Genomic DNA, 15,464 nt, shown 5'->3' on the forward strand with positions numbered 1-15,464 from the left:
GTTCTCAACTGGCTTACCTGGTTAAATAAAGGTGAAATAAAAATAAAATAAAAATTCCAAATCTGGCTCACGTCCAAAAATGTGAGAGTGACAGTGTCGCAACTGTCCTGGCTTGCAGGTTGAACTGACACTGTCAAAGTATAACATTGTGAAAATTAAATAAAGACAATTTAGTTTTTCTGATTGTGCCATAATATGAAGCATGTGCTGCTGCAACAGCAAATAACTTGGACACTGTTCATACCAGGTCAACACTTTGATGAGGACGCATTTTTCAACTAATTGTGTCTTTGGCTGTATCTCCTTATTGTGTCTTTGGCTGTATCTCCTTATTGTGTCTTTGGCTGTATCTCCTTATTGTGTCGGCTGTATCTCCTTATTGTGTCTTTGGCTGTATCTCCTTATTGTGTCTTTGGCTGTATCTCCTTATTGTGTCGGCTGTATCTCCTTATTGTGTCTTTGGCTGTATCTCCTTATTGTGTCTTTGGCTGTATCTCCTTATTGTGTCTTTGGCTGTATCTCCTTATTGTGTCTTTGGCTGTATCTCCTTATTGTGTCTTTGGCTGTATCTCCTTATTGTGTCTTTGGCTGTATCTCCTTATTGTGTCTTTGGCTGTATCTCCTTATTGTGTCTTTGGCTGTATCTCCTTATTGTGTCTTTGGCTGTATCTCCTTATTGTGTCGGCTGTATCTCCTTATTGTGTCGGCTGTATCTCCCACATTAACTATTAAGGTATTTTTACTGAGCTACAACACAGGTCACCTCAAGGTTGTGTCTTGTCAACTCAGTGTCATTAATCAACAACTGAGGGTCAGCTTAGGGTCAGTAGTACTATAGTATGCGATGATCTCAGAGACATTTTACAGTATCAGTCTTTAGTTTTGACCTTTGACCTTGTGGCCTGTGACAGGCAGTGTACCTGTGAACTCCAGGTTGGCAGCGTCCTCCAGCAGCTGCTCCTTCATGCTGCTCAGCGTCTCCACGATCATCTCTTTCATCTCCTCCTGCTTGCGGTTGGCGATGGCCATCAGGGAGGTGAACAGCTCGCCCTCCTTCTCCCGTGTGTACTCCAGCCGCCGCGGCGTGATCTGCAGGTCCCTCTGCATGTCAAATGCCTGCAACCAGGGAGAGGAGGAAAAGTCCATCTGCCACCACTACCACTACATAGTCAGAGTAATGTCTCCCTACTGTAGTCATGCCTTCAAATTAAACAAGTTTCTGTTATACATTTTGTGACGCTATACAGATTTTATTTGATTAGCTAATTGATTGGTTGATTATTTCCCACAGACACAGCCGCCCCCCTACTGACCTGGTTGATGAAGAGGTCAAGGCAGCGGCAGTGGACCCCGTTAAGCAGGTTAGCAACCTCCACCTGCTGGTTGTGGAGCACTTGGCGGGCGAAGGGCACCAGGAGGCGGTGCAGCCTCTCAAAGGCCTCCCCCAGGACGCTCTGGGGCTTGACGGCCGGGCTGGGTGTCTGGGAGGGGGCTCCGCAGGAGCAGTTTCCCACCGGAGTGCTGAGGAAGCCCAGGGACAGCAGCTGCTTGTAGAGGGGGCTCCTCTCCCTCTCCTTCTCCTTCTCCAGGCGCCGGCTGGGCTCGGGGGAGGCCTCGGGTGGGGTGGCAGGGATACGGACGAAGCAAATGGGGAAGATGAGCATCTCTTTGACTTTCATTAGCTCAGCCACCTGCTCAGCAGTGAGGGAGTCCTGGTTGAGGGCGTAGAGCATGATGGGAACCACGTTACGCGTACAGTCCTCCAGGGCCTCCTCGATGGGCTGGACACTGGGGCACGGCACCACCATGATTTTCGCCTCCTGACAGAGCAGGGAATATACTTTTATCATTGAAATGGTCATAGCAGCACTCATCAGCTCAACGACACTTACAGTTGAAGTCGGAAGTTTACATACACCTTAGCCAAATACATTTAAACTCAGTTTTTCACAATTCCTGACATTTAATCTTAGTAAAAATTCCCTGTCTTAGGTCAGTTAGGATCACCACTTTATTTTAAGAATGTGAAATGTCAGAATAATAGTAGAGAGAATGATTTATTTCAGCTTTTATTTCTTTCATCACATTCCCAGTGGGTCAGAAGTTTACATACACTCAATTAGTATTTGGTAGCATTGCCTTTAAATTGTTTAACTTGGGTCAAACGTTTTGGGTAGCCTTCCACAAGCTTCCCACAATAAGTTGGGTGAATTTTAGCCCATTCCTCCTGACAGAGCTGGTTTAACTGAGTCAGGTTTGTAGGCCTCCTTGCTCACACACGCTTTTTCAGTTCTGCCTACAAATGTTCTATAGGATTGAGGTCAGGGCTTTGTGATTGCCACTCCAATATCTTGACTTTGTTGTCCTTAAGCCATTTTGCCACAATTTTGGAAGTATGCTTGGGGTCATTGTCCATTTGGAAGACCCATTTGCGACCAAGCTTTAACTTCCTGACTGATGTCTTGAGGTGTTGCTTCAATATATCCACATCATTTTCCTTCCTCATGATGCAATCTATTTTGTGAAGTGCACCAGTCCCTCCTGCAGCAAAGCACCCCCACAGCATGATGCTGCTACCCCATGCTTCATGGTTGGGATGGTGTTCTTTGGCTTGCAAGCACTCCCTTTTTCCTCCAAACATAACGATGGTCATTATGGCCAAACAGTTCTATTTTTGTTTCATCAGACCAGAGGACATTTCTCCAAAAAGTAAGATCTTTGTCCCCATGTGCAGTTGCAAACCGTTGTCTGGCTTTTTTATGGCGGTTTTGGAGCAGTGGCTTCTTCCTTGCTGCGTGGCCTTTCAGGTTATGTCGATATAGGACATGTTTTACTGTGGATATAGATACTTTTTTACCAGTTTCCTCCAGCATCTTCACAAGGTCCTTTGCTGTTGTTCTGGGATTGATTTGCACTTGTCGCACCAAAGTACATTCATCTCTAGGAGACAGAACGCGTCTCCTTCCTGAGCAGTATGACGGCTGCGTGGTCCCATGGTGTTTATACTTGCGTACTATTGTTTGTACAGATGAACGTGGTACCTTCAGGTGTTTGGAAATTGCTCCCAACAATGAACCAGACTTGTGGAGGTCTACAAATTTCTCTGAGGTCTTGGCTGATTTCTTTTGATTTTTCTATGATGTCAAGCAAAGAGGCACTGAGTTTGAAGGTAGGCCTTGAAATACATCCACAGGTACACCTCCAATTGACTCAAATGATTTCAATTAGCCTATCAGAAGCTTCTAAAGCCATGACAATTTAGTGTATGTAAACTTCTGACCCACTGGAATTGTGATACAGTGAATTATAAGTGAAATAATCTGTCTGTAAACAATTGTTGGAAAAATTGCTTGTGTCATGCACAAAGTAGATGTCCTAACCGACTTGCCAAAACGATAGTTTGGAAATTAACCAGAAATTAGTGGAGTGGTTGAAAACCTAAGTGTATGTAAACTTCCGACTTCAACTGTATATAAATGTTGTGGAAAAATAAAACACCTACAGGTAACTGCCAAAATAAAGGAAACAGTAGACAGGGCGTTTCATATCTGGTCTGGAAAAGAGATCTCCTCACTGAACGACTTGTACATTGATATGGATTTTGCATCTTTTGAACAGTTAGTACAAAAGTTCAATATTCTTAGATCCCATTTCTTTAGATACCTACAATTGCGTAGTTTTGTATCTTCATACTCTAGTCACTTCCCATCATGCCCACCTACCTCCCTTCTAGATTATATTTTTTAAAGTGAACCCTTATATCAAAGGGGGCATATGCTTGATCTATACGTTTGTCACACCCTGGCTCTGGGACTCATTATGTTGAGCCAGGGTGTGTTCATTTCTATGTGTGTATTTCTATGTTGGTGTTCATTCTAGTTTGTTGTATTCTATGTTTGCCTGAGTGACTCCCAATCAGAGGCAACGAGTGTCAGCTGTTGGCTGGTTGTCTCTGATTGGGAGCCATATTTAAACTGTATGTTTTCCCTTTGTGGTTGTGGGTTTTTGTTCCGTGTTCGGTCATTGATACCGTGGACGTCACGAGTCGTTTCTTGTTTTGTTTCGTGCTTTAACTAATTAAAGTCATGTTTGTTCATCACGCTGCGCCTTGGTCTACTCCTTACCTCGACCGTGACAGAAAAACCCACCATGCAACGACCAAGCAGCGTGTCCAGGGGCAGCTCTTGGGCTGGACATGGGAGGAAGTGCCGGGAGAAGAGACGGTGGAGGCGCGCCGTAGAGAGGAGCTACGGCGTGATCAGGGTCGTCGTCGGACGGTCGTGAGGCAACCCCAGAAATTTTTTAGGGGGGGGCACACGGCATGGACGACGGGGCTGACGGAGTAGAAAAGGGGGCGGATCCAGAAGGCCACCAGGCCAGGGGTACACCGCCCTGTACGTCCTGTGCGGATGCCTCACACAGAGTGTGTGAGGGTAGGCATTCAGCCAGGACGGGTGGTGGCCGCTCTTCACTCCAGGCCTCCTATCCGTCTCCACAGCCCGGTTCGGCCTGTCCCTGCTCCACGCACCAAGCCTACGGTGTGCGTCGACAGCCCAGCCCGGCCTGTCCCTGCTCCACGCACCAAGCCTACGGTGTGCGTCGACAGCCCAGCCCGGCCTGTCCCTGCTCCACGCACCAAACCTACGGTGCGCGTCGCCAGCCCGGTCCGGCCTGTTCCTGCCACTCGCACTAAGCCAGGGGTGCGAGAAGTCAGCCTGGTAAGGCCCGTCCCTCTTCCACGCACCAAGCCAGGGGTGCGAGTCGTCAGCCTGGTAAGGCCCGTCCCTCTTCCACGCACCAAGCCAGGGGTGCGAGTCGTCAGCCTGGTAAGGCCCGTTCCTCCTCCACGCACAAAGCCAGGGGTGCGCGTCGTCAGCCTGGTAAGGCCCGTCCCTCCTCCACGCACCAAGCCAGGGGTGCGAGTCGTCAGCCTGGTAAGGCCCGTTCCTCCTCCACGCACCAAGCCAGGGGTGCGAGTCGACAGCCTGGTAAGGATCGCTCCTGTTAAGTCCAGTCCTGCTCCAGCCGGCGGGGCCAGACTGGACCAGGGGCACTATGGGGGGTGTATTGGAGGGTGGTGGTCAAGGCCGGAGCCAGAACCGCCGCCGAGGAGGTATGCCCGCCCAGCCCTCCCCTGGTTTGTTTAGTTGAGGCGCGGTCGCAGTCCGCGCCTTTAGGGGGGGGTACTGTCACACCCTGGCTCTGGGACTCATTATGTTGAGCCAGGGTGTGTTCATTTCTATGTGTGTATTTCTATGTTGGTGTTCATTCTAGTTTGTTGTATTCTATGTTTGCCTGAGTGACTCCCAATCAGAGGCAACGAGTGTCAGCTGTTGGCTGGTTGTCTCTGATTGGGAGCCATATTTAAACTGTATGTTTTCCCTTTGTGGTTGTGGGTTTTTGTTCCGTGTTCGGTCATTGATACCGTGGACGTCACGAGTCGTTTCTTGTTTTGTTTCGTGCTTTAACTAATTAAAGTCATGTTTGTTCATCACGCTGCGCCTTGGTCTACTCCTTACCTCGACCGTGACAACGTTATTAAACTCGCATAATCTGGATTCCCTGAACTCTCTTAAGAACCAACGGGAAGAGGATTTAGGTGAACAACTTTCAGATGAAATTTGGCAGAGTATGCTTCAGAGAATACATTATTCATATATATGTCTAAGACTGTAATTCAATTTAAAATAGTTCATTGGCTGCATTGGTCAAAGGCAAAATTATCCAAAATTAGACCAGAAATAGATCCCACTTGTGACCGATGTAAGCGGGCTCCTGCTACTTTATTGCACATGTTTTGGACATGCCTGAAATTGACAGATTTCTGGATATCAATTTTTGAGACGTTTTCTAAGATACTGGAGAGACCTATAGAACCTTCTGTCTTTATTGCATTTTCGGAGTGGCACCACAGGAGGCCCGTCTAAACAGTTCTATGGGCAACATGCTGGCATTTACTACTCTTCTAGCTAGACGTCTTATACTATTTAAGTGGAAGGATCGGTTTCCTCCTACTTTTAAACATTAAATAAAGGAAGTTATGCAACATCTCAAGCTAGAGAAAATACGCTACTCCGTTAGGGGATCTGCAATTACATTTTATAATATCTGGCAACCTTTCCTATCCTTTGTAGAAGACATGGACCCAGCTAATTTCACAACTCCATAAACCAACCCATATTAGAATTTGTATCACTATTTTAACTATTTTTTTTACTTTTGTTTTATAATATCTTTTTTTTTTTTTTTACTTTTTGATTATATTACTAATTGTATATCATGCATGCTTTAAGTCTGGTTTTGGGGTGGGGCAGGGGGGGTTGATTTGGTAGGGGATCAAAGTGTGTTTTGCCCTCTACCTGTTCTGTCTGTGTTATCTGTATAATTAAAAAAAGCTTATAAAAAAAGATTTCAAAGAAAAGAGGGGGGAAAAAAAGGAAACAGCAACATGTGTTAATAGGGCGTTTTTTAAATAAAAAGATTCCTAGGTTGAGTAAACATGCAGGGTGCAGGGGAGTACACAATATTTCTCCAGTCCCAATTGGCTCCCACATATACTACTACCAGTCACATTATTGTTTTTCTAACTGGGACATAGACGAATGAGAAAAGTCAGAGACAGGAAACTCAGACGTAGTATGTGCTGCCAGTGCCATCCCCCATAAACACAAACACACACAGACCTGTCTGGTCATGGGAAAGGGTATGGGAGGGCAACAGAAAACTAAGCAAGAAAACATTTTCACTCCACGTTTGATGAATTACACAGTAACAGCCACAGAAATAGAACAAGAGAGCGTGAGAGGGAAAGAGGAAGAGGAAGGGAGGGGGGGGGGGCAGAGTGTAAGAGAGAGAGAGAGAGAGAGAGAGAGAGAGAGAGAAATGACTAACACAGCCACACAAAGGAGACAGTCAGTCCTGTCTCCAAGTAACAAGAGCTGTGGCCAACTGAGCAGTCTCTTTAGAACAAAGATAGCCTGCAAACATTTCTTCACAACCATTCAAACATAAATAGAATGTTTGAATTGCCATAATGCAGTCAATTTCCAAATGTAGTCCAACAGCTGAATATCTATGGGATATTTTGAAGAATATTGTATCACCCCTATGGGTAAAATGACAGCACCCCTTTTGATTTGAACAAAACCTTCTATACAGATTTGCCCATTATAGAAGTGCTCAGAAAGTGACTTTTTTGACCTGAATGCCAAAACATTAAAGAGATAAAGGTGCTAAAATGTTGCATACCATGAGACATCCATGTCTTCATCACTGGAAAATATTAACAGTTAAGATTGATATCATTTAAAAGCTTACAAACAGGGTTGTCAAACTATTTTATAATTTTTTGAAAATATGTTAATAAAACATTGCATTTTTTAACCTTAAACGTCAACTATCTAAAAACGCGTAAACTCAGATTTTTTTCTTCATATTCTCATAACCGTATATTCCGTCATCTGAGGTTTTTGTGTTTTGCCCGCCATCGGTTCAGACACAAAATACTCTTGAATACAGGGTGGGTGTCATGTTTTGGCTGATACATTTATTAAAATGGAAATAACATTTACATTTCAAAGATGGTTGGAGGTCCACACATCAGAGAATGTTGACTTGAATGGGAATATCTGTTGTTTTAAATTATACTGTCAAACCTCCATAGGAAACCTATTGAAATCATAGAAAATATAAATAATAGAATAGACATGACCGGCGGCCATCTTCGTGGTAGTAATTAGAAGTTTACATGTCAATTACATTTGTATTTCAATAGTGTGCCAGCTAAACTGCAGTGGTCTAACGGGATAGGTCCATTCTATGAATTATATTTCTATGATTGAAATTACACCCACACTGTATTCAAGAGCATGTTGTGTCTCAACCGATGGCAGGTGAAACAAAAAACCTCTTATTATGTAAAGTAGGGTCTAAGCTACATGTGCAAATATTAAGAAAAAAAAACGGAGTTTACAAGTTTTTAGATAATGACGTTAAAGGTGAAACAATTCCATAACTTTATTTTTTTTTTAAATAAAATTAAAGAAATTATAAAATAGTTTGACAACACTGTTTGTAAGATTTTAAATGATATCAAACTCAACCGTTTATCTTTTCCAGTGATGAAGACATGGATGTCTCATAGTATGGTGGGGTATGGAAAACGGGTCAACTTTGAGCACCTTTATCTCCTGAATATTTTGGCATTCAGGTCCAAAAAGTCACTTTCTGACCACTTCTTTCATGGGCAAACATGTATGGAAAGTTTTGTTTAAATCAAAAAGGATGCTGGTTCGAATACCGGAGCCGACAAGGTGAAAAAATCTGTTGCAGTGCCCTTGAGCAAAGCACTTAACCCTAATTGCTCCACAATGACGACCCTGGCTGTGACCCCACTCCCTGCGGGTGTCTCAGGGGGAGTTGGGATATGCAAAAAAACACATTTCCATTACACACTGAGTAACAGGACAAATATAAGCACCCCCCCAAAAGTATTATTATTATTATTATAATAATAAAGGGAGGCTGTCAAAAAGTGATTGAATTCAAATGGATTTACCCCTATATCAGACAATAATGGACGGTAGCAACCCACAATCTGCATACCAATAGATGTTTCTTCTCAGTCGAAAACATTCTCTAGATATAGAAACACATCTAAAAAGCTTTCGAACTTCTAATGTTCCTAATAAATGTTTGTCCCTTCAAATGGTATGATCCAATAATAGCATTCTTGGAGAGTCTATGCTAAAGATGTCTCGACCCATTGTTAAAAAACAAGCATGACATTCTAGGCTATATGAACTTGTGGCAGACTGATGTCGGGGAGGTTATCTGAGAAATGCATCCATACATAGGTTAGCACTATCCCAGTCATGTGTGTCATTGTGTGGCTAACTTGGGAAAAAGAGGAGTGGGGAGCCCAGGGGTGGGGAGGGGAAGGTAATTAGAGAGTTAACCCTTTTATCTCCTGGCCTCCCAAAACGGGGCGCTCTGACTCTGCCATGGCTGTGTGAATGTCACAGTTGGCTGAGAGCTGCTTCCCTGCCTGCCTGCCTCTAGCCCCCCTGAGTAAACAGCAGCAGCTGGGTGCATCTCTCTGAACTACTGCTCTGACTAAATAAACCATAGCCTAGCCTACCTAACCTGGCACATGCATTTGCATTATCATGACAAGATGAATCAGGTTGACAAGCATCAGAAACATTACATACCAGCCTGAATTTTACAGCTTCTCAGGTAAGGTCTCTTTAATCATTGCGTAAACAATATCTCCCTGTTTAGCCTACCTGAAAACAAAACAGGAAAAATAAGATGGGTAAGGGAGCACCACTTCATAAGACTTATTTAATGTGTGAGTAATCACATAGGTCATCACATATTGACTTACACTGGCGCCGTCACTACTCCATTCACACTCAGAATCCTGCCTCGCCAATTTAACACAAAAACGACAAAACCCAAGGACAGGGCAACCTGATATCAGCTTTTTGTGCTCCAAATAATAAGCTTGCTATCATAATGAATTTGGCAAAACACTGAAAGGCGGCAAACTATGACATGGGCTAATAAATAGTGCCCTGCGGGAAGGATCCAGTCGTAACCATGGCAACTTCCTCATCGCAGTGAAGGGTTTAACTTGGGAAGTTTTTTTCCTTATGTGCCCCGGTCATGTGAATCGCACCAGACCAGGGCCATTACGTAAGGTGGGGGTGGGCGGCGGCCTACAAAGCAGTGCAGGCAGGGCCTCGCTAACGCGTACGTCTCAGGGCTGTCTGGAGCCTGGCTTCCATGGCGACCAGCTAAGCGAGGCCTTTGTTTGAAGGATTAAGTGCTACTTTTCTCAACCCGCACGTGACAACAAGCGAGCACAGTGCAATCCACACACCAAGGCATGTTAGTCAGCCGAGCAAGATGGGCTATGTCTGTCCACCTGGTAGACAAGTCCACTAGTCCTCTGTAAGTCCACTAGTCCTCTGGTGCCACAGGCACCAGAGAGGGAGAGCTCTGACTAACTGGGGACTGATCTACTCTGTGCAGTAACCTTTGTGTCAGCTAAGCCACGTGTGAGAGTAATGTTTCCAGCCTGGAGAGAAAGACGAAAAACAAGCCTACCCTTCTAGTTCCCATAAGAGAGAGAACTAACATATCATCAGTGAGATGACAGTATCATCAATCAAAGTCAAAAACTCAAAGACTCACTCTCAAGCGCGCCAACAAATCAGGCATTTATCAAATCAATGCTGTAACGTCAATGAGCATACCAATAAGTAAAAGGACCCTTGACCATTTCTCCTGTTACTATGTGCTTTGTGTAGGCTTACATTGCAAATACATCAACAAGACTCCCACCATCGGAATCCTCCTCACATATGCAAATGTATGTGTGTGTATACCTGTAGCAGAGGGTGGTGCAGGGTGATCTCCAGCTCGGCCAGCCTGTGGGCGGGGTCCTCACACTCCTCCTGGATCTCCAGGTCCTCCCGGGGAACCGTATCCCAGCGCCCGCAGTGGGCCGCCAGCTGGTGCACCAGCTCATACTGGCCGGGCAACGCTAGGCTAAGTCGCGTCTGGCGCCCGTGGGTGAAGCACAGCTTCCTCCTCTTGCAGGCGGTGCCCTGGACGCCATCGCAGGCCTCGCCCGCCTCTGGCCCCAGGGGCAAGAGCCGCTCCCCCAGCAGGCAGTTGAGCAGCTGGTAACGCGCGGCACAGTCCTGACCAAGTACCAGGACGTAGGGGGCGCTGCCCACGCTGCTTTGCAGGAACTCCTCCTCATGCCGGGGGAAGGAGATGCAGCTCAGCTGGCCTAGGAAGAGAAGGGACAACAACATGTGGGTGTATAGAAGGGAACAGGGAATAGTAATGGTGGTCAGGGGGGGGGCTTGATCTGTTGTCCCTCTCCCTTCTGAGGGTTAATGAAGAAGCCTTTTTCTTCAGGTATTAGGCCTAGTAAAAATCTGCATAAATTGATAATACAATGTAATGTTATAACACCATCTAACATCCCACTTTGAATGTGTGCAAATTCCAACGGATTGGCTTGCAATAGAGAAATAACAACCTGTTGTGAACTGGTGTCTGGCATCTCTCTGTCTCTGCACCTCTGGCATAGGAAAGGCCTGAGGGAGAATCTATTGTGTTTACTTCAAAGCCCCTCCTTAAGCCCTTGTCTGTTATGTCCTGACCCATCTCTGTGGCAATCCATATTAACAGCACAACCAATTCATCCTGGTTCATCACTAGGTCGAAAATATACAGGTTAAGACAACATAATAATTCCATGTGGGAGCATTCAAAAAATAACAATAATAATAATTGGACCAGCGCCGTTGCTGATTCTACAGGATTAGCATAGAAAACGTGACCAGCTGTCGGGACATCAAGTAGTAAAGTGGCTGTAGATCATTAGAAAAACGTTTTAATGATTAGAATGACAGTAAAGCAGTTATGCTACGTATTTGCTGAGTAGTTAGCTGAAATGCACTATGATTGTGTTTATTTTCCACTTTGATGGCAAACTTTCTGTACTGCTAAGATTCCCTTCCAGTAATTTTCGCTCGCATTGCTAGTCCCATTGTTTAGAATTCTTCCCCATTGTTGCAAAGAGTTATGGGATATTAGAATACAGTTGTCTTAACCTTTGTCATCTTCAACCTAAGTTCATTACAGGAAATGGTCATAATCCTCCATGATGCGGAGTCACGGTCTAAAGCAGTTATACAACAGACAAAGACAGCAATGGACTACTCTACTCTGGTTCTCTTTTTCCCTCCCCACCCATTATATTCACTCCCTCTTTCTCCACTCTGCCACTCTGTTTCCTCTGCAGCTGTTAATCTGGTATTTCTCTGCATGGTGTTTGGCCTAAAATATTTTGCACGCAGTAGGCTTTATAATACAATGAATGATTGAACCACAGTAAATTCATTTTTAAAAAGATACCTACTGTACTGTTGTCTACATCTAATTTGGTATTGTATTCAAGTTCACTTATGACACCTTGCTTAAGAGGTGGCAGCTCATTTTATCACAACTATGGCATTTATAAGGTTTTTAATTGAGGCCAGAAAGACCATCTGTGTGTGTGTGTGTGTGTGTGTGTGTGTGTGTGTGTGTGTGTGTGTGTGATTCTAAAGGCGGTGACTGTTTTTTTTCATACTGGCCCCCGTGGGAATCAAACCCACAACCCTGGCGTTGCAAACGCCATGCTCTACCAACTGAGCTACATCCCTGCCGGCCATTCCCTCCCATACCCTGGACGACGCTGGGCCAATTGTGCGCCGCCCCATGGGTCTCCCGGTCGCGGCCGGCTACGACAGAGCCTGGATTCGAACACTCATAAGGTTTTGTATAAAAATAGGCCTATAGGCTAAAACATCCACTTGGAATTAGGCTAAACAGCTGCACTTTCCGTTCAGTGATGACTGGTCACATTTTGTAGCATGTTACTAGAGCTTGAAGCATGTCATCTGGCATGACAACCACTATGTGGTTTGTTGTTAGACTGAAAGATATGTATAGCCCTACTTGATGGAAAGGATAAGGTTAGATTTGCTTTCACATGAAATTTTACATTCTAGATGCACTAGATTGAGGATGTTTAAATATTCTTGGTAAATGTGTGTGTAAATGTGTGTAGTGGAGACACTAACCCCACAAACATACCTTAGTGGACAGGAAGGTTGGGCTTGAATGACAGCCCTATTAGACAGTGGCTCAAAAGAACTCACATCTCCTAAACAGGAATGTGAGAATCACACTCACACTCTGCTCATCAGCCCGCACACATCTCGAAGTCAGGCAATCCCCAAATTAACTAGTGCAGTGACTAGTGTAGAGTTGAAAATAGGATGAAATGAGGATGGCTTACAGCAAGTGGATATATAACCTACTTATATGTTATTCATCATCAGTACATGCTTCGTTTTACATTTTACATTTTAGTAATTTAGCAGACGCTCTTATCCAGAGCGACTTACAGTTAGTGAGTGCATACATTTTTAGCCTCAGTTCTTTCTTAAGCGGGAATCTCAGCATACTGGGTGCCTTTTGTCAGGTCATACTGTTGAGAAAGACTTTAGCTGGCCCTAATCTCTTAATTTTTCCCTCTAAATCCTATTTAATGCATTTTCTACCGTCAATGTGTTGCCAAGTAAATCTCTTTCCGGGCAAAGAACAGTCATTTTTTTTCCTGTGGGGGAATTTAGACTACCTCATTACTCCCATTCAGAAGACAGTTTAGCTATTAACAATCCACCTGTTAATGCCATCCCACCACTGTATATGAATGGATTACAGGTCAGAAACCTGTGGCCCTTCAGGAATTGCCTGACGTCAGCAGCACATTCCTAATTGGAACATTATGGGATGTGCAGAGTCTGCTGTACCTAATTCAGTCCTGCTTGACCACAATCAGAAGAGTTTCCACTCAAACTCATTATAGAATGACAGACATTCCTATGCTTGAGTCTGATATGTTTATGGGGCTTGTCTAAAGTTAATAGGGTTTTACACTGGAACCAATGAGCACATTCCAAAACTTGTTGAGTGGTGGCTCTCAATGAAGGCAGTCTGTAGAATGTAAAAGAATCAGACAGGGTCCTTCAGTGGCAGGCATATTATAATGCTAGTACTGTAGCTGCATGGATAAATGTAACCTCAAGTACTGAAGTGTGTGTGACATGATGTGACAACCTAACCATTTAATATGGTCTAGTTAGCTATGCATGTTTGAATAAGCATGACGTTTTCTGAGGAATGTGGGAGTTTTACTGAACATTCTGTTGTGATGATGCCGAGAAAAGCGGTAATTATAGGTAACAAATTTGAACAGGTTTACATTCTTACCTGCCTCCAGAGCAGCTGCCTCCGAGCTGGCGGCCGATGCGCAGGCGTTACTGTAGTTGCGTTTTATTTCCCGGAAAAATGCGTTGGTCTCCTTCAGATTCTTTTTCAGTTGTATGGAGTGTTTATTGTAGCTGTTGAAGATCCGGGATAATTCTCTAGCTAAAGGAGTGACTTTCTGCAAATTTCCCCCACCTACCCCCTCCATGGCAGTAGGTATTCGAGTCTGAAATGAGGCACAAATGGGAGAATGTTCTTCTCTTTACTTCTAACACCTTATGAATCTCCAACCGAATATGGTATGTAGATGGACCCAGTCTTCAAGTTTTAATTGCCATTGAAAGTTATTGGACAAGGGCGCAAGGAGTGAGCGTCAATCTGTGATTTGCTGCTCAGTTTCAGTGAGTTCTCTCTGGTCTCACTTATTCAGATTTCCACTGTTGTTCAACTATTTGCATCAGTATCACTAATGTTTGTTTACTTGACGTCTAGGTTGTGCCCTGTGTCATGGATTTCACAGACATCAACAGTCCAAAAAGTCCACAGTTAATTCAAAGGGCCGATTGTGCAAGCGATATCGCAGTGTGCTAGCGGGCTACGTTACTGCCGTGGGGAATTCCGTAGCAAAATCACTGCATCACATTGTCGCTGTCCACAAATAAACAAAACATAGCATGACACTAACTTTGTACGGCATATAGCTAGTTTGATAACCGGCAGTGTACTCTAGCAAATGACTGTCTTAGCTAACGTTAGCTGTCGAACTTGCCAACTTGTTTCCAGCCCTAACTAGCAGTGTCTCAGTGATTTGAGATAGATAACGTTAGCTAGCTCCTGTACTAGTAGCCTTACTTACCTTCCTATCCAGTTCCTATCCTAGCCAGCAAGCCAGGCATCGTATTCGAAGCTAATATGTTTCAAGACAGCAGACCCATTACCCCAGCCGACGTTGTCGTTAGCTCCCTCGAGTAACTTTTTCCACTGGTGCTAAATTAACTATCTAGCTAGCTTTCTAATCCGAGATTCCACGGAAGAGATGGTTAGTTAGCTAGCTAAACAAACAGACTCGCTCTCTATCAACAGACAGTTGTGATGCAGGATAAAGATTAGATGTCCGTCGCTGCGCTCCTCAGTCTTCCATTAATGCTAGAAAAAAACTGTTACCATCACTCAAGGAGATCAACATTTGGCATGTTACAGTTTAGCAGCACTCTCATAAAACACAGACAGACAGTTCGAAAGTACCTAGTTAGTTAGTTGGAGAGGGACAACGTTTCTCTACTGCCTTCTGGGATATGTAGTTCGTCTGCCCAGAGAACATGGACTAATTTGCTGCTGTTAGGACGTAACCTCGGTTAACCCAGAACTACAATTTTGCTCGATTAAATGTATGTTTTATTTATGTTTACGTAGTACACGATAGATTATTTAGGATGTACGGTACTCAGGGCCAAAGAGGCTCAAGTTTTCCATCTTCTTTCTCTGACAGGGCAATGTGTGAAAAACAATATTATCTGGGAGAATGAATTTAGAGGTTTGGTGTTGCAGTGAATTGGAACTTGGTTCCATGCGACTGTCAGTCGAATACTTTATTACACCAAGAAGGTGGACCTCTTGGTCGT

General features: G+C 44.3%; 1 protein-coding gene across 3 annotated transcripts in view; it reads right to left on the bottom strand.

Annotated features, from left to right (window-relative positions):
* The window catches only part of LOC311134232 (dual serine/threonine and tyrosine protein kinase), a 31,357-nt gene extending 16,278 nt beyond the window's left edge, over nucleotides 1-15,079 (bottom strand). For 2 of the 3 annotated variants that reach the window (XM_084167848.1, XM_084167850.1), the window contains exons 1-4: nucleotides 13,846-15,079; nucleotides 10,395-10,804; nucleotides 1,314-1,820; nucleotides 921-1,116 (exon numbers count right to left, since the gene is read on the bottom strand). In XM_084167848.1, the coding sequence (XP_084023974.1) occupies nucleotides 921-1,116; nucleotides 1,314-1,820; nucleotides 10,395-10,804; nucleotides 13,846-14,050 (1,318 nt within the window). In that variant the 5' untranslated portion in view covers nucleotides 14,051-15,079. The remainder of the gene's footprint in view (nucleotides 1-920; nucleotides 1,117-1,313; nucleotides 1,821-10,394; nucleotides 10,805-13,845) is intronic. The other variant, XM_084167849.1, reaches the window with a different exon arrangement.
* Nucleotides 15,080-15,464: the final 385 nt, after the last annotated feature.

The sequence above is a fragment of the Coregonus lavaretus genome (genome assembly GCF_964263955.1).
Source record: "Coregonus lavaretus genome assembly, chromosome: 8".
Lineage (NCBI taxonomy): Eukaryota > Metazoa > Chordata > Actinopteri > Salmoniformes > Salmonidae > Coregonus > Coregonus lavaretus.